Source organism: Scyliorhinus torazame, chromosome 2 (genome assembly GCF_047496885.1).
Source record: "Scyliorhinus torazame isolate Kashiwa2021f chromosome 2, sScyTor2.1, whole genome shotgun sequence".
Taxonomy (NCBI): Eukaryota; Metazoa; Chordata; class Chondrichthyes; order Carcharhiniformes; family Scyliorhinidae; genus Scyliorhinus; species Scyliorhinus torazame.
The window spans coordinates 164,298,450-164,317,053 of NC_092708.1; the positions used below are offsets into that span (position 1 = coordinate 164,298,450).

An 18,604-nucleotide genomic window follows, 5' to 3' on the forward strand; every position below is an offset into this window, starting at 1 on the left:
TTTGTTTGTAATTTTTAAATATGAAAGTCTACTTGGGAACTGTTTCCATCATGTTGAAAAGACAGGTTTACATCTGATGAGCTCAATATTATTGAAAGAATATTTCCTTGAAACCTGCTGTTAATAATTACAGCATCTATCATCAAAGAACTCAGCTTCATAATTCTCAATCTTGTTCCGTGAGGAAGTCCTTGGTTTATGATTCAAGCTTCATTGTAACATTAGAACCATTTCTTTCTTAATTCTAAGTTTGTGCTGTGGTCTTTTCCATTGGAGTAAGCCTGTACAGAAACTCTGGAGGGGAGAAACAATTATCATCTTCTTCATCCACAGAATCAATGCTAATGTATTCTTTGAATTCACCTCACAACCTTTTTAAAAATTCTTCATTCAAATCTAGTGATTCTAATTTTTTTATCAAAAAACCCCACATTTGAATAAGTTTTACAAATAATTGTCCTTGCCATTTTGCCTTTTATCACATTTAACCAATTCCATAATTTCATCCACCCCTCCCATGCCTCATATCCTGCCATGCTATCTCAACCTTCGCAAGCCATCCCTTGCATGCCATCCCCAACTCTCTGATCAATCCCATCCAATCCCTAACAGAAACAATCCCTCACAGAAACAATCTCTCCAACCAGGGTAACTTTATTGAACACCCCTGAGCTTTAGCTGCTTTTGTTTTCCAATAACTACCCCACCACTGTGGGCAGCACGGTAGCACAGTGGTCAGCACTGTTGCTTCACAGCTCCAGGGTCCCAGGTTCGATTCCCAGCTTGGGTCACTGTCTGTGCGGAGTCTGCACGTTCTCCCAGTGTCTGCGTGGGTTTCCTCCGGATGCTCTCGTGTCCCGAAAGACATGCTGTTAGGTAATTTGGACATTCTGAATTCTCCCTCTGTGTACCTGAACCAGCGCCAGAGTGAAGCGACTAGGGGCTTTTCACAGTAACTTCATTGCAGTGTTAATGTAAGCCTATTTGTGACAACAATAAAGATTATTATTATTACCACTGCCACCACCATTGGCAGTCACACATGTCAGTCCCAGTCTTTCGAAGACCACATGTGTCTTCACGTGTGGCAGGCAGCACCCACCAAATCAACCCTCCAACAGGCACTTAAGTTAACCAATCAAAACATGCAGTCCAAAGAGGGAGAGACAAAAAGTAAGTTCTATTGTTTTAGTTGGGGTCGCATTTTTGCTCATCCAGAATGCTGTCTTGAGTAGCAATCAGATTATTCCACAATGATTTCCAGGCAAAAGCCACATTTTAGAAACATTGCAATACAACTTATTCACCTAACAATGAAGCCCCCGCCCCGCCTGCAGCATGAACTGGGAGTCATTCACTGAGAGTGACTGTTGTCAGTGGGGTTCTGTTGGTTGAGGTGGTGCCTTGTGTTCAGGGCTCGGTTGCTCCCCCGGACGGATGATTGTGTGGGACGCAGCTCCGCCAATGGGAGGGGAGGAGGTGGTGCTGAGTTAAGATGGCGTTGGTGGGCAGGCGCTGGAGCTTGGTTTTCCTCAGCCTGGCCCGGCCTCACCAGCATCCCGGAAACGCTCGCACGGCCAAGCGGTGCCTGACACAATCCTCTCAGCTGCCCGCCCTCAGGCCACTTCCCTGGGCCAGGAGTTACAGCAGCGAGCGGGAGCCTCGGCATCGGGGTAAGAAAGTGGTGGTGGTCGGCATCCCCAACCCATTCACCTGGGCCCGGACCAAGATGTATTTCTTCCTAATAAGAGCATATTTTGATCAGGACTTCAGTTTCGATGAGTTTTCTGCTGGTGCCAAACAGGTGCGTTCCGGGGCAGAGTTAGAGTTTACTTCAAAAAGAGCTGACTTAGAATCATAGAATGGCAATCAACAGAGAAGGATGCCATTGAGCCCATCATGTCTGTTCTGGCTCTCTGTTAGATCAATTCAGCTAGTCCTGCTCTCTCACTTTTATCTGTAGCCCTGCAATTATAGGTTTGCAGCACAAAAATAGGCCCATTGTGTCCTTGCCAAACACATTTATTCTAATTCCATTTTTAGCACTTGGTCCGTAGCCTTGTATGCTGTGGTGTTTCAAATGCTTATCTAAATGCTTCTTGGATGCTATGAGGATTCATATTAATGCCTGTTTGGCAGATGAGTTCCAGATTCCCACCAGCCTCCCGGTGAAAAGGTTTTTCCTCGCGTCTCCTTCTAAATCTCCTGCCCTGGTCTTAAATTTTGTCCCCGAATTATTGACCCCTCTACTAAGAGGAAAAGTTGCTTTCTATCTATCTTATCGATGTTCCTAATAGTTTTCTACACCTGAATCAGGTCCCCCTCAGCCATCTCTTCTCTGGAAAACAACCATCCTAACCAACCTCTCTTCATAGCTGAAATTCTCCAACCCAGGCACCATCCTTGTGAATCTTCTCTGCACTCTCTCTCATGCAATCATATCCTTCCTACAATGTGGCAAGCCTGCAGACACTTCCCTTTTGAAAGCCACTTTTAAATCCATCTCCACCACTTTCTAGGGCAGTCTAACTAATTGCTGCGTAAAACATGCTTTTCCTCGTGTTGATGTGGAGTTGCTGGCGTTGGACTTGGGTGAGCACAGTAAGAAGTCTTACAACACCAGGTTAAAGTCCAACCGGTTTGTTTCGGGCAACACAGTAGCACAAGTGGATAGCACTGTGGCTTCACAGCGCCAGGGTGCCAGGTTCAATTCCCCGCTGGGTCACTGTCTGAGTGGAGTCTGCACGTTCTCCCCCTGTCTGCGTGGGTTTCCTCCGGGTGCTCCGGTTTCCTCCCACAGCCCAAAGACATGCAGGATAGGTGGATTGGCCATGATAAATTGCCCTTAGTGACCAAAAAGGTTAGGAGGGATTATTGGGTTATGGGGATAGGGTGGAAGTGAGGGCTTAAGTGGGTCGGTGCAGACTTGATGGGCCGAAAGGCCTCCTTCTGCACTGTATGTTCTATATTTTGAATCACTAGCTTTCGAAGCACAGCTCCTTCCTCGGGTGAATGAAGAGGTGGGTTCCAGAACCCACCTCTTCATTCACCCGAGGAAGGAGCTGTGCTTCGAAAGCTAGTGATTTGAAATAAACCTGTTGGACTTTAACCTGGTGTTGTCAGACTTCTTACTTTCCTCGTGTTGCCACTGTTTATTTTACCTTTCACTGTAAATATGTATACTCTGGATCCTGACGTTTTCACTAGTAGATAGCTCATAAATTTGAACACTTCTATCAAACATCCTATCGATATTTTCTTCTCTAGTCTAGCCACATCACTGAAGTACATATTCCTGAAACAATTCTCCTAAATCTTCTCTGCAGTTGTTCTAAAGCTTTTAATTTACATCCTTCTGATAGTGTGGTGCCCAGAATTGGGCACACAACTCCAGTTAAGGCTGAACAAGTACTTATAAAGGTTCAGTGTTTCTTTTTACTTTATATCTCTGTTTATAAAACCCAGGATTCTGTATATCTTTTTAAACCACCTTCTCAACCCACCCAGCCACCTTTAACGATTTACTAGAACATGAGATAAGAATACTGCCCATCGAGCCTGCTCTACAATTCAACACAATCGTGATTGTTCTTGGACTTTGACTCAACATTCCCACCTGTTCTCTGTATCCCTTGATTCTCAGAAACCAATAATCTGTCCATTCCAGCCTGAAATATATTCAACAATGGAGCATCCACAACCCTCTGGGGCTGAGAATTCCAAAGATTCACAACTTTGAGTAGAGAAATTTCTCCTCCATCCTACGTGATTAATCCTGCATTCTACACTCCCAGATCCCTTTGCTCCCAGCACCTTTTACAATTGTATCCTTTAGTTTACATTCCCTCTCCTCACTCTTCCTGCTAAATTGTATCACTTCATGCATCTCTACATTATGTTTACTCTACCACCCTTGTCAGCAGCCTGTCTGTCCTCTTGAAATTTATCATTATCTTCCTCCCAGTTCACAATACTTGTGTTGTCTGTAAATCTTGAAATTGGGTTCTGTGCACAGGCATTAATATGAATCAAAAAAAGCATTGGTTCTAGTATGACTAGCCTTCATCAACTGACCAGTGCCACTGACAGCCGCTGCCGGCCCCACTGCCACTGACCAGGCACTAGTTATTTTCACTGCCCATGTTCCTGAATCTGTCCACCTGGATAATGGGTTGATACCAGCTGTGTGAACATAAGCTTTTTCCCCAGAATTTTGAGGATGGGTTTTCTATCCTTTTGGAATGGAAATTTTTGCATTCCTGGCTTGGCGGTGAATGAGAGCCAGGGCATTGTGGGACTGCACTGGAAGACATTCTGGCGGAGTTGACTTGACCAGCCCTGACTCCATTCTCCTGGGGGATTTTAAATTGACAAAGCAGCCAATTTGCACACAGTAAGGTTCCAATTGCAACAATAAGATAAATGCCCAGATAATCTGTTGGATAGGGGCGAAGGAATGTTAGTTAGGGCCACTTCTATCCCACAATTACTCATCTCCAAGTGTCCGCTGCATCCCAACAGAAATCAAATTTACAAAAGTCTTTCTAAAAGGAACATAAGCAACAAACCTCAAAACTTAGATAAAACAGAAGGACATACACCAAATTCAAATGCTGTTGCTTGTGTCAATAAAACACTCCAGTTTCTCTCTCTCTTTCCCCCCCCCCCCCTTTATTGTCGAGGAATTCTTTGAGCATGCTGGCAAACACTAAGCTCCCCCTGTAGGAGACCCAGGCATTAACAGAACCACAAAAGAGAGGCAAGCAATCAAACTGAACAATCCCTCAACTACACGCTGCCTGGACCTGTTCACAGCCATGTTGGGCAGACCCCTGAGGTCCTCTGACTTTCCTTCTCCCCTCTGTAACAGTTATCCAAAGATTAGGACTGAAGTGCTGCTACAAATTGGGGCACAGCCCCTTCAGTTGGTGGAAGAACGTCTATAACCGCTCATTCTCCAGGTGTACGTGAAGCATACTCAACCTGAGCACAAATGTTACAGATAGTGTGGGTGACTGCTATTAGTGGCTTAAATTATTTGGTGATACTGCTCTCTGCAATGTTCTCTATCCCAGATCCCAATGGAACAGGGAAGGATCTCTCCCATCGAGCCCTGAACCCAGGTTTACATTGTAGTACATTTATGGTGGTCAGTTAATGTAACTTCTGCCCGACAATCACCCCTTATGAAATGAAAGGCCAGTGTTTTATTGCTTGTAATACAGTGCAGCATGACTAAGTATTTCGCTCATTTTCTCCCTGCCACCAGTTGTGTTGTAGATATAGTTTAGTGTGTGTACCAGATATGCCAGTTTATGAAAGTAAAGCTTCACACAATGTTCATTGACTTCTTCCATAGGCCTTTTCACAAGTGTCAAAGATGCTTTCAGAGTGCAAATTTGATGAATTGAAGGATCTTGTATCAAAAGAGGTAAAATGCTATTTATCTTAACCAGAATTGTTAGACATTTTCTGGTGAACAGTGAAATAAGTTTGTGATGATTTCAACACTTACTTTCTTGAAAATTATCTTTGTTTTTAAGAGGAATAGTTTCTTGTTTTTGACAAATTCCAAGTAGCACTTTGTAGAAGCAAATTGCTGTGGCAACATCTAGGTTTGTCAAGTTTCACAAAACCAAAATTGCAAATGCAATATGGTGAGGCAGGATGAGAGGATCCATCAAAATGTTTTTTCCTATCACTAGTATATAATAGCATTGTCTTACGTAATTTCTGGACATTTTTTTCTGAGTAAATATTCAGCTGTGACATTTCAGAGGCAAGAAAATGGTTTGTGTGATTTTAAAATAAAATAAAATAAAACAGACGATTGTTTACCTAACACAACATCAACATTAGCTTTCTCCTTCTAATCAAAAAGATTAGAGACGTGCTTTGTATATCATTGTAAATCCTTTTAGAGGTAACATCTTGCTGTCATTCTTTCATTTCTGATCAGTAGGTCTGTTTTACTACCCAAATACAAATTGTTTTCTGTACAGGCATTGGAGGAAGTTGAAGAAAAATGCTTAGCTTTGCCAGTTAACCGCAGGGAGGCCTTAGCTGCTGACCTGGATGAAATTATGTACAGCACACCAGGCGATGTTGGAATTTATTATGATAACCAAGGTTTGTTTTATTTATTAAACTTAACAGCTAAAAATATGGTTAATATTACAACAAACTGTACAATCAGAACCTTATGTTATAATGCAGTTTTTGAAATGTGTACTCCTGGAAATTTACTGTGTATTTGGGGAGAAGGAACTGTGCTCGTTATCACATATCCACTATGCATTAACCTGCAGAATTATTACTGCATGCAAATGAGACTCGTTATCACATATCCACTATGCATTAACCTGCAGAATTATTACTGCATGCAAATGAGACTATCATTACCTATCACCTCGTCCTAGAGGCCTTTGCTATCCGGGCTCCAAGTTAAACTTTTGCTCATATTTCCTACTTATTAAAGCTGCCCTTCTGGTTACACTTTCAGTGTTATTCCTTGAAGTGTGACATTCCTTGCAGTGTGACATTCATTGTCAGCTCCTGCCTTGACATATGCTCTTAATCCCCTGATACTTCTCCTTCTTTGAGAACTTCACCCACTCCCCTTTCTTAAAATCCTTACCACCCCTCTGATATTTCCCCATGGTAGATAAGAAACTACATCTTCTGGTTATTTGGTTACTTCTATTCACCTACTTCAGATTTCTGATTTCTCTGCATTCTTGTCTTCAGTGAATTTCACTGGCCATGTTAAGCAGCCCGCCCTAGTGCCCTCTCCCCAGCCATGAATTCTCTCTTGACCTTCTCATCAAAAGGCTCCAGCCTGAGGATTCCACTTCAGACAGTCATTTCTGCTCACCCTTCTGTAATTATCTCTGTCCCAAGAGAAAGTGACAGCTTCTGTCATCCCTTTGCATCACCATCTCAATGTTCTGACTATCCATCTGCTTTGGCACAACGACTGCACTGGATTTACCAAACAGCTGCTTTGTTTCTACCTTTGCTATCTTCACCACTCCAACTCTCTTTTACTGTTGCTCATTGCGCTAACTTTCTCCAGCGATAGTTCCCAGCTCCTGTACTTAAATCTGACAGGTGGGATGCTCTTCGAACTGATTGGCCTTTTTATCCACTGCACGATCTGGCAGGATTACTTCTAGGAATGTTGTGTCCCCCTTTCTCTGTCCTTTTGGATTGTGAACTGAGCTTCAAGCCCTCCGCATCCTATCCACCGTGCTATTATAGATCATAGAATTTACAGTGCAGAAGGAGGCCATTCAGCCCATCGAGTCTGCATCGGCCCTTGGAAAGAGCACCCTACTTAAGCCCACATCTCCACCCTATACCCGTAACCCAGTAACCCCACCTAACCCTTTTTGGACAACCAAGGGCAATTTAGCATGGCCAATCCACATCCTGCACATCTTTGGACTGTGGGAGGAAACCAGAGCACCCGGTGGAAACCCATGGAGACACAGGGAGAACATGCAGACTCCGCACAGACAGTGACCCAAGCTGGGAATCAAACCTGGGACCCTGGAGCTGTGAAGCAACTGTGCTACCACGGTATGAATAGCATAGATGCATTTCAGGGGAAGCCTGATAAACAAACAAGTGAGGAAGGAAAATAGGGTTATCTGATAGAGTGATATGAAGAAGGTGGGAGGAGGCTCGTGTGGAGCACAAACATCAACATGGACCAGTTGGGCTGATTGGCCTCTGGATTGTGCTGGAAAGAATTCAATGAAAACCAGTGTCCAAAAAACATTATGTGGGGTTACTGGGTTATGAGAATAGGGTGGAGGTGTGGGCTCAAGTGGGGTGGTCTGTCCTACGGTCGGTGCAGACTCAATGGGCCGAATGGCCTCCTTCTGCACTATGAATTCTATAATGAACACACCATTGCTCTGCCTTCTAGATTTCAGAGAAATTACAGTGCAAAAGGAGGCCATTCGGCCCATTGAGTCTGCACCGGCCCTTGGAAAGAGCATCCTACTTAAGCCCACGCCTCCACCCTAGCCCAGTAACCCACCTAACGTTTTAGACACTAAGGTCAATTTAGCATGGCCAATCCACCTAACCTGCACATCTTTTGACCGTGGGAGGAAACCGGAGCACCCGGAGGAAACCCACGCAGACACGGGTAAAAGTGCAAACTCCACACAGTCACCCGAGGTCAGAATCAAACCTGTGTTGGAATCGTATTGTTTGCAGGGTTTTGTTCGCTATCTGCAACTGTGCTTTATTTTTTAAGAAATATTCAAATTCTAATGAGTTCAGTCTCTGTGGTCATAACTTGGGACTATTCTTTTCCGCAGGCATGTTTTTGATATGTTGGAAGCTGCTAGACATTAAATGTTGTCATCCCAACAGGTAGAAAGTTTGTCAGTATCATAATGCGTTACTGGTACCTGACTGATGCTGATCTTCCAGATGAAACCCCTGAGGGAACGAAAGTGTTTCAAGTAGTATTTGGTGATGAAAGCAGCAAAGACAGTAAGCGTCTGCTTACAGCAAATTATGAGTAAGTTTTGTAACTATAACTCTATTTGTACTGCGCTGTTGGGAATTTTGTTCGATGTTTATTGATGGCATATGCCATTTATTGTTTCTTATGATACGTAAATGTAGTCACGCTTACATTTAACCAGAAGAGCAAGCCGGGTTGGTGGTGGTGTTCTGCAGCCAACTGACTGTACCACTTCACTACACCAGGAGTGGGTGGGGCACGGAATTGGCCTCATTATTTCTCAGTTTGCCAAATGTTGGATATTGTGTCTTGTTGGTTGCTCGTGGAAATTTTAAATTATTATAGGGGGGTGCCAGTAAGTCCACTTTTGCTAGTTGCAGCAAGACCTCTGCCAATGCTCTGGAAGAACTAGCCTTTGGCGTGGCCTACAAAGGGCAGAAGTAGTGAAATGTGTGAAGAGTTAGTTTGTAAGGAGGCAGTGTTACACTTTAAATATATTAGGATAATTCAAAAATACAGATTACTATTTCAGCAACTTCAAAATAAACTTCATAAAACTTGGAATTGTAAACATTGAAGGTTGTGATAGATTTGAGAGGGACAGGCTGAGGAAGTGATCGGACAAATGGCAATGAAATTCAATGCAGAAAAATGTGAGGCAACAAATTCTGAAGAAATGAAAGACATTACATACCAAATGATACGATTTTAAAGGGGGCGCAAGAAGCACAATCTTTGAAGGAGGCAGGACAGGTTAACAAAGCAGTTAATAAAATGTGCACGGTATCCTGCACATAGAGACACCGAGTACGAAAGCCAGGAAGTTATGATAAAACTATATAAAACACTAATTCAGCCCCAGCTGATTGTGTATAATTCTGGGCACCACACTTTGGAAAGGACATGAGGGAGTTGGATAACACACAGAAAACATTTACTAGAAGGATTACAGTTATATGGATAGACTGGAGAAGTTGGGATTGTAATCCTGAGAGCAGAGAAGGCCCAAGAGGAAATGTGGTATAAGTGTTACAATCCTGATGGGTAAGAGGAACTGTTTCCAATATCTGAGAGGTTGATAAGCAGAGGGAACAGATTTAAGATGAATGGTAAAAGAACCAGAGGCAAATATCTTTTATATGATGCACATGGTTAAAATTTGGAATGCACTACCTGACTGGGTGGTGGATGTAGAATCAATCATAGTCTTAAGAAGGGTAGTTGGTAAATATTTGAATAAAATAAACTGAGGAGAGAATGGCAGAATGGAATGAACTGGATTTCTCTTCAAAAGAGCTGGTGCAGACACAATGGCCGGTTTCATTGCTGCACTATTCTGTGAACTGAAACTTCACTCTGAAAATTGTATGAAAGTGATAAGTCAGTGTTCTATCATAATATGTTATATATTTAATCTTCTGTCTTAACTATTTTGAAGTTGCTAAAATAGCATTCATACTTTATACATTAAAGCCCAATGATTTAGAAACATTGCTGTATTTGACTCTCAGCCAAAAGCTGTAGATATTATGTTGCCAATGCTACTCGAATATGCTGCATTTAGGTATGTTTTAATTCTTTCATGGCATGGGATGTGAGCATCACTCCCAAGGCCAGCATTTGTTGCCCTTGACAAACTTGCCCGTCCAATTCAGAGGGTAGTTACCGCACTGTTGTGGGCCTGGATTTGCATGTAGGCCAGACTAGGTAAGGACAAGTGATTGCCTTCCCGAAAGGACATCAGTGAACCAGGTGAGTTTTTAACAGCAATTAATGATAGCTGTCATGGCCAGTGTTATCAAGGCTACCTTTATTAACTGAATTCAAATTGCACCAATTACCACAATGAGATTTGGATTTGTGTCCCCAGAGCTTGAGCCTCAGTTTCTGGGTTACCAGTCCACAATGACATTACAACTACGCTGCCATCTCCGTGGTTTTAGCCCACTTTAATACTATTTGGTTTAAAATAGTGGAAGATCATAATTCATTTAAAATAACTCAAAAATACGGAGACTCGTGGCTCAAATAAAACAGATGGATTGCAAGTCCCATCTGCATGCTAATTGCTCAAACTTATAGGATTACAATCTGAGTCAAGTGCAGCATTTGTGTGGACCCACAGCATAAATTGGTCTGCGATTGATTAGTAGCCTCACTAAGCCTGGTCACAAATGGTTGATGTAAGAATTGATAATTGATGCCTTTCTGAGGTTGGGTCATAGTGAAAAGAGTTTTTTATTCTGCAACCGGCCATGGTATACTTGAAAATGTTTGGAACTGACACTGCGTTCTTTGAAATAGAGGAATGGTATCCTCCTTAGAATGAAGATCCTTCACCTTGATGAGCACAAAAATTTAATAAAAGGAAATGGCTGTAAAGCATTATGTTTTTAATAATAAATATTACCACGTAACTGTAGTGCATTTTCTGTCAATCGTTCCATACTTTGTTTAAGGGTGCTCGACAGTTGTAATTCTTAAGACAGAGCAATTTTGGCTGAGAATCTATAACATCTAACTAAGAATAGTCAGTTTGAACATCTTTGGGCGGGATTCTCCAACCCCCCGCCGGGTCAGAGAAACCCTGGGGGGCGGTGCGAATCCCGCCCCGCGCTGGCTGCCGTATTCTCCGCTGCCGTTTTTTGGGCGGGGGCGGGACTCACGCCACGCCGGTCAGGGGCCGTTGACAGCGCCCCCCCCCCCCCCCCCCCCGGCGAATATACAGGCCCCAATGGGCTGCGCGGCCGTCCGTTTTTGGCCAGTCCCGCTGGCGTGGATTACGCATGGTCCCACATGGTGGGACCTGGCAGGTAAGTCGGCGTGGGCACGGTGGACTGGCCCGCGATCGGGGCCCAGCAATCTGTGGGTGGGCCTGTTCCATGGGGGCACTTCTTCCTTCCGAGCCGGCCCCTGTAGGGCTCCGCCGTGGCCGGCGCGGAGAAGAGACCCCACTGCGCATGCGGCAAAATACGAGAACCGGTCTGCGCATGCACAATATCACAACGGGTGTTCCACGCATGTGCGAACTCGCGCAGTCCCTTCGCCGCCGGTTGGAGTGGCGCCAGTCACTCCGGCGTCCACCTAGCCCCCGAGACAGGTGAGAATTCCTCACCTTGGGGGCCCGTTGACGCCGGAGCCGTTGGCGCCGGTTTTCCCGCCAGCATGGGGACTTAGTCCCCGGAAGGGGGAATCCCGGCCTTTGTATCATAGCTATTTTGCCATATAATCACATAGCTATTTTTCCACATAATCAATCAGTTCTCTTTAGAGACAGCATCTAAAATTTGATAATGGATGCACTTGAGTAAACTGAGCTATTTAAGTTATTAATGTGAAATCATTATGAAATATGTGTTGGGTTGGAAATTTCTGTAATGGAGTCAATAGAAAATGGCGAGGTATAGCTTAGTAATGCATTGCTCAGTGTGGGTAATGCATCATGCATACCAGCAGAGTCCCAGATCTCATGGCAACGAGGACCTGGGTTCGATCACAGCCCCAGTTCACTGTCCGTGTGGAGTTTGCACATTCTCCCCATGTCTGCGTGGGTTTCACCCACACAACCCAAAGTTGTGCAGGGTGGATCGATTGGCCACGCTAAATTGCCCCTTAATTGGAATTAAAATAAGAGTCTCAGATCTCTAAATTGGGAGGTGGTGAGACAAAAGCACACCTGAGCTAAGACGGGGACAACTCATTTAAGGTACCCACTTCTGGCACATTCCAGCAGAAGCTACTGAAATGTTTGGAAGTATGAACATGTGGCAAGGAAAAAAACATACTTGCCTATGATACTTCATGAATTTGAATAGCCTAAAGATAGTCACTGTCAAGCATAATTTATGACAGATGAAGAGCTGGATGAGGTATCAGAGATGTCTGGAGCCAGTGAACCATAATCCAGTTAAAGGGAGAGCAATAGAACATTTGGGGGAAGGTAGGATAAAATAATCTGGGATTGTACTGCACTTGAGTATTGAAATAGAGATTTATAGTGGTTTTAGTACGTGCAAACTATTCTTAAAACTATCTGGTAATGAGAGTTCTTGTGCTGCTCTTAAATTTAACCAATGTTTCATTCTTCACTGAACTTAGATTTCGACGTGAATTTACACAAGATGTGGAACCTGACTGGACTATTACACGGATACAACATTCTAAATTATTGGAATAATTCTGCTGAAAATCTTACTGTAAGGATGTTGCTGCATGTCTCACGGCCTACAAGATTGACCTCTTTGGATTTGCAATTTTTGTTTTTAATCCTGTAAAATTCTAACACCATATTAGATGCTGGTATTACATGAATGACATTTTCCATGCTGTGCAATTGTTGTGAATGATAGATTTAGATGGTTAATGAAGATTTTACCTCTTCAATTTAGTTTCATTTAGTTCAGCAGACTGGAGTAAATGAGTCTGGATAATGGCTGTCTGCTGGAAATTGCAAAATAAATGTCACTAACTTCAAAAAAGCAAGTAAGTCCAATAACACTACTTGAAGGTGCGCTGTGGTGGGGCGAGAGGAGGCGAATGGGAAGAAATACTTATTGTTATAAAATCTTGTAAAATGTGCAGCAGAAAAGTTAATGAGTATAATCCAGTAAACCAAATGCAATATTGAAGTTCTTGAACAAGATTACAAGATAATTACAGATATGGGAAGCTAATTCCTCCATCTTAATTCAAGCATCAAGGAATATCCTGGATCTCCTAGTACAGCATCCGATTGGTTCTTGAATGATTCCCAGGGTTTTTGGTTTCATTCAACCTGAAGTGCATTCCATGTCTTGTCTTTGTGTGAAACAAGCATTCTTGTATTGATTCTAATATTGTCTTTAAGTCTCCTTCCCTACTCTCTTGCTTCAAGTCCTAGTCAAACAATTATTTTTCCAGTGTCAACTATAACTGAAACATCTAGCACGAGGAATCAGCCTTGTCAGTCATCTTAGCACTGCATCCAGTCCTTGAATGTCGCCTGTGTCTGTGACCAGAACTGGACATGGTCATCAAGTTCTGATTTGATCAGAGCCCTATACAGTCTGAGCAATGACTTCCTCTGACTATCATACCACTGTTTTGGCTGCATAATTCAACATTTTCTTGACTTTGTTGGTTGACATTCTGAATTGATTTGTCACATTAACATTCGGCCTAATAAGATTCCCAAGCTGCTCTCAACTTATCTCATTACTATTTCGGAATCTTTCAAGGATTACATATGTTGCCTATTTTCCTTTCTCTGTGCAATATCTTACACTTCTCTGCATTAAATTTCATCTGTCAATTTCCTATGCATTTGCAATCTGTTCAACTCATTATTTAATTGTGCTTTCCTGTCTGAGAAAGCCAGTTTTCCCAATTGTGTAGCTCGCAATGAATTATGAACAAACATTCTCAATATTAATGGTTTTGTATAAGTTTTCTTACTCTTTTTGAAGTTATTGACATGTGCATGTTTTGATTTCACAGGCAAAACTATTCTCGAGTATCTCAGAGGTGTTCATGTGGAACCTGTTTGATTCTGTTTTCCACAGATGCAGCTTCCAGCAGGGACCACTAGATGGTGATCTGATGGGAGCTACGCATTGTTTTTTTGTTTCTCCCTCCTTTCTAGCACACAGCCAGTTGTGTATCCTACTATCATCCAGTTGAATTGACAGCTCTCTGCAGAGTCTGTGGCCTTCTGGTCTGCAATACTGTTTTTCATTCGGGCAGTGTGCTCACCAGCTGAACAATGGAAACGCTTCTTTTAATTGGAAGATTTTCTGGTAGTCTAAACAGTACCAAACTGTTAAGTGATTGCTGTTGAGATGCAACGCAAGGAAGTGTCTTTTAACTGCTGTCACCTTCCCACTTGCAGCATCCAGCAGGTTCTTAAATAATTCCAGTGTCTTGTTATTGGTCACTCTTCCTGGCAACACATTTGAGGTGTTGCTGAGCTTCCTTGAAGAACTTCCTTGAAGAAATCACTCCTAAGCGTGCTCTTCACAGCCCTTTATTAGGCAGCACTTAGCAAACCAGTTGTGGTTACTGACTAATTTGAGGCAAAATCTGTCAGCGCCTAACTTATTAAATGGTCGCCAGTTCCTGTTTGATTCAAATGTCCAGTTCTTGTTCAGTGTGGAATGTAAGGAACGGGTGATTTCCCCACAGGAATGAAGAAACAAATAGTGGGCAAATGACCTTGTCCCTCTTCACTTTCTTTCCTCTGTACGAGGGGGGGGGGGGGGGGGGGGGAGAATGACTTAAGCGAGTCAGTCTGCACTGCTTTCTCCTCAGTCAGAGTTTCAGTTAAGAGTGCCAGACTAGGTTCTCAAATAAGGGATAGGAGACCTCTTTGATCCAATTGATGACCAATTTGTTAATTGAACAAGGATTAAACACGTACATGTTGAAAATGGTTTGATATGTTTTTCACCTAATCTCAAGAATTGTACATGCAGTACCCCTTTTATAACTTATTTATATAGTTGTTGCAGATGCTGATTGTCTGTTTTCCATTTATTAATGTATTTTTATTGCTCCCAATGGGAGTATTATTGTAAGGGACTACAGTGACAGATTTACATAAAAGTCCCTTGATGCTCTAACCTTCCAATCCCTTGGAGAGAAGTACTTCCAGTAAATACTGTGATTTGGTTTTATGGGGTTCATTTTTGTATGAAGGAAGGAAACACTAGCAAAATATAAGAACATTAATTGAAAGTTGAAAATAAGTTTTTCGTGAAAAATACTTTCAAGTTGTACCATCCTTCAACGTAACTCTTGTTGCTCCCAGGAGTATATTTGTCCACTGCTCACATTTGCACCCCATCCTCCCATGATTCCACATAGGAGTTGTCCAGAAGCTAATTCTATTGTAAAGGGGCTAGCAGGTTAACCCTGCACTGTCCTTGAGCATGGCCCAGTGGTGCTAGGTCCATTATAGGAGGCTGAGGATCAGATAAAGCCAATATTTCAGCAAAGGTTGTGGGATCTATGGAATTGGATTCAAAAAGAGGAAGTGTGAGCTCAACTGTCCATAACTCTGAATTTACTGAAAGGTAACTTAATAGTATCCAGAGTTGAAATAATCTGTTAATTATACTGACTTTTTGGAATTGAAACAAATATTTTTGGGGAGTTTTGTAACATTGAGTTCTGATATTCCATGTAATGGTGCTAGCTTCACTGTGATTGTATTCATAACCAAGACTTGGAGCACTTCTAATGGAATCCACCGTTCTGTTTTTTTCCACACAAAAATAGTGGAATATGAACCTCATAAGACACAACCACAAAATAGTGATTCAATTTTTTACTGTAGTTTTCTTGATGTGTTTTAAAATTGAGCGGCAAATGCTGATTTAAGTAAAAATCAGTTTTGAGGCCAAAAATGTGTTTTTAATGAATAAATCTACTAAAAAAGAAGTCACTATTCCTTTGAGTTCTTATAATATTGAGAGACTGAATTAATGAGATAAAGCCTCAGGCTGATTTGTGGCCTTTGACAATGTAAATGAAACTGTTGAAACCTGATTTGTGAATTTCATGGTCATTTATAAATAATCTTTATTAGTGTCTCAAGTAGGCTTGCATTAACACTGCAATGAAGTTACTGCGAAAATCCCCTAGTCTCCACACTCCGGCACCTGTTCACCTAACAAGCACGTCTTTAGGGGCTTGTGGGTGGAAACCCACGCAGACATGGGGAGAAGTGCAGACTCTGCACAGACAGTCACCCAAGCCGGGAATCAAACCCGGCTCCCTGGCACTGTGAAGCAACCGTGCTAACCACTGTGCTATTGTGGCACCCCAAAGGTGTTTGGTGCAATTCTGCTAAACAAAACTGCCTCACTTAATCCTGCAGGACATATTGAGATAAAGGTTTTCATCTCTTTGTCTGCTCCATTCCCCACCCACATATACACACTCTGCTAACTAAATTTTGCATTTTAAATTATATCAACACAGTGACTAGTATTTGGCATATCATTGGAGTGATTGGCATATAACATATTTTTGTGTGTATTGAAAGGGAGAAAAGTTGGTCTGAAAATAGTATTTTAAACTGAAATAAGGGCAACAATGTGGGCATGAAAGCTGAGTTAGGTGAAGTGAACTGGGATGCTAGGCTAGTGGATAGATCAATAAAGGCAGTGTCAGGCATTTAAGCGGTTACTTCAGAATACTCAGAATAAGTATATTCCTGCTGTAAAGAAAAATTTGAAATGTGGGAGCCATTATCCAGTTAACTAAGAAATTAAGAAAAGCATCAATCTTGAGGAAAAAAACATGACTGCACAAAGATATGGGGGAGATGAGTATGAGCTGCCCAGGGGGAATGGTTTCAGGTACTTGCAGTTCAGGGTTTTCGTGAGGAGAGAGGTACCGTCCTTTCCCGGGGTGCCACCCTTAAGATAAGGGGCTGGATTCTCCGTTCCTTTTTAAAAATTTGCAGTACCCAATTCACTTTTTCCAATTAAGGGGTAATTTAGTGTGGCCAATCCACCTAAACAGCATATCTTTGGGTTGTGGGGGCGAAACCCACGCAAACACCGGGAGAATGTGCAAACTCCACACGGACAGTGACCGGGGCTAGGATCGAACCTGGGACCTTGGCACCGTGAGGCAGCAATGCAAACCACTGCGCCACCATGCTGCCCGAGTTCTCCGTTCCTGCTGATGCCAACAGAAGATCCGTGGTGTTTCACGATGGAAAGATTGGTGCCACACCTGCACTGATTACGCTACTGATGCGAGGCTAGCCGATGCGTGAAACACCCGCAGAACGGGCAAATAATGGTGGGAGAATCGCCGGGTCCGTGCTGGACATGCACGGGCTGACAAGCTGCAGGGGTGCGAATGTCTACGCAATCCACACACGCACTGATCGCGCCGGAAAAGATGGCTCTGGTTGTGCTGGACTGCTTACCTGTCCGCCCAACCCCACAGCCCACCTCCTGACCATTCCTAACTACTCCCTCCAGCCCTGGCAGAAGCCCTCCGGCCAGCGGCATGGCTCTCGGCGGAGTATGGCGGTGCTGGACACTGTCTGCAGGCCCCCTCTCCACAGCCGCCACACCAGACTCACGACTGCTGAGACCACACGTTGCCCCGCGCTGTCGGGAACTCAGGCCATCGGATGCGGAGCATCGTGGGTGGGTCCGATAATCACATTCAAACAGGGTTGCGACTGCGGCGCGCGTCTCGAGGCTGATTTGGAGGGGGCGGAACATCACAACCCATCATCAAACCAGCGCTTGTGATTATGGCACAGGTAGCCATTCTCTGCCCGATCCCGATTTCAGCATCGGGCTACGGAGAATCCCGCCCTAGGTGTTGTCAAAGGAGGCAATAGGATAGGGGAAGGTGTCCAAGGTCTACAAGGAACTTATGGATTGAGAGGGGCCCTCGGTGGGGGACATTAAGTATAAGTGGGAGGAACTAGGGGGAAGTGGAGGCCGGAATTTGGGAGGAGGGTCTGCGGAGGGTGAATGCGTCCTCGTCAGTTTAAAGTAGTGGATAGTTGCGGGCGGTGTGAGGAGGCACGCGAATCATGTCCACATGTTTAGGGCATGTCCGAAGCTAAAGGGGTTCTGGCAGGGGTTTGCAGAATAATGTCTGAGGTGTTGGGGGTAAAGGTGGCCCCGAATCCAGAGGTAGCGATATTTGGGGCGTCAGAAGACCTGGGAGTCCAGGGGGCGAGAGAGGCCGATGTTTTGTCTTTTGCCTCCCTGATAGCCCGGAGACGGATTTTGCTTGGGTTGAGGGACTCGAAGTCGCCGAAAGCGAGGGTGTGGGTGAGTGACCTGGCGTAATTTCTGAGACTGGAGAAGGTTGTTCGCCCTGAGGGGGGCGGTTGATGGTTCGCTCGGAGGTGGAAGCCATTCATTCACTTCTTCGAGATAGGATTTACTCCCACTTGGAAACAAGTGGACGTATTAGCGAGAGACAACATGGTTTTGTGAAGGGGAGGTCGTGTCTCACTAACTTGACAAAGATGATTGATGAGGGTAGGGCAGTAGATGTTGTCTACATGGACTTCAGAAAGGCCTTTAACAAGGTCGCTCATGGCAGACTGATACAGAAGGTGAAGTCACATGGGATCAGAGGCGAGCTGGTGAGATGGAT

The 18,604-nt window shown here is 43.7% G+C and overlaps 1 protein-coding gene across 1 annotated transcript; it reads left to right on the plus strand.

Annotated features, from left to right (window-relative positions):
- Positions 1-1,452: 1,452 nt before the first annotated feature.
- On the plus strand, positions 1,453-15,901 carry maip1 (matrix AAA peptidase interacting protein 1). Its single transcript, XM_072479123.1, has 5 exons — positions 1,453-1,804; positions 5,360-5,431; positions 6,003-6,129; positions 8,389-8,539; positions 12,584-15,901. Exons 1-5 carry the CDS (start codon positions 1,496-1,498, stop codon positions 12,660-12,662), a joined length of 738 nt encoding a protein of 245 aa, XP_072335224.1. The 5' UTR covers positions 1,453-1,495; the 3' UTR covers positions 12,663-15,901.
- The last annotated feature ends 2,703 nt before the right edge of the window (positions 15,902-18,604 follow it).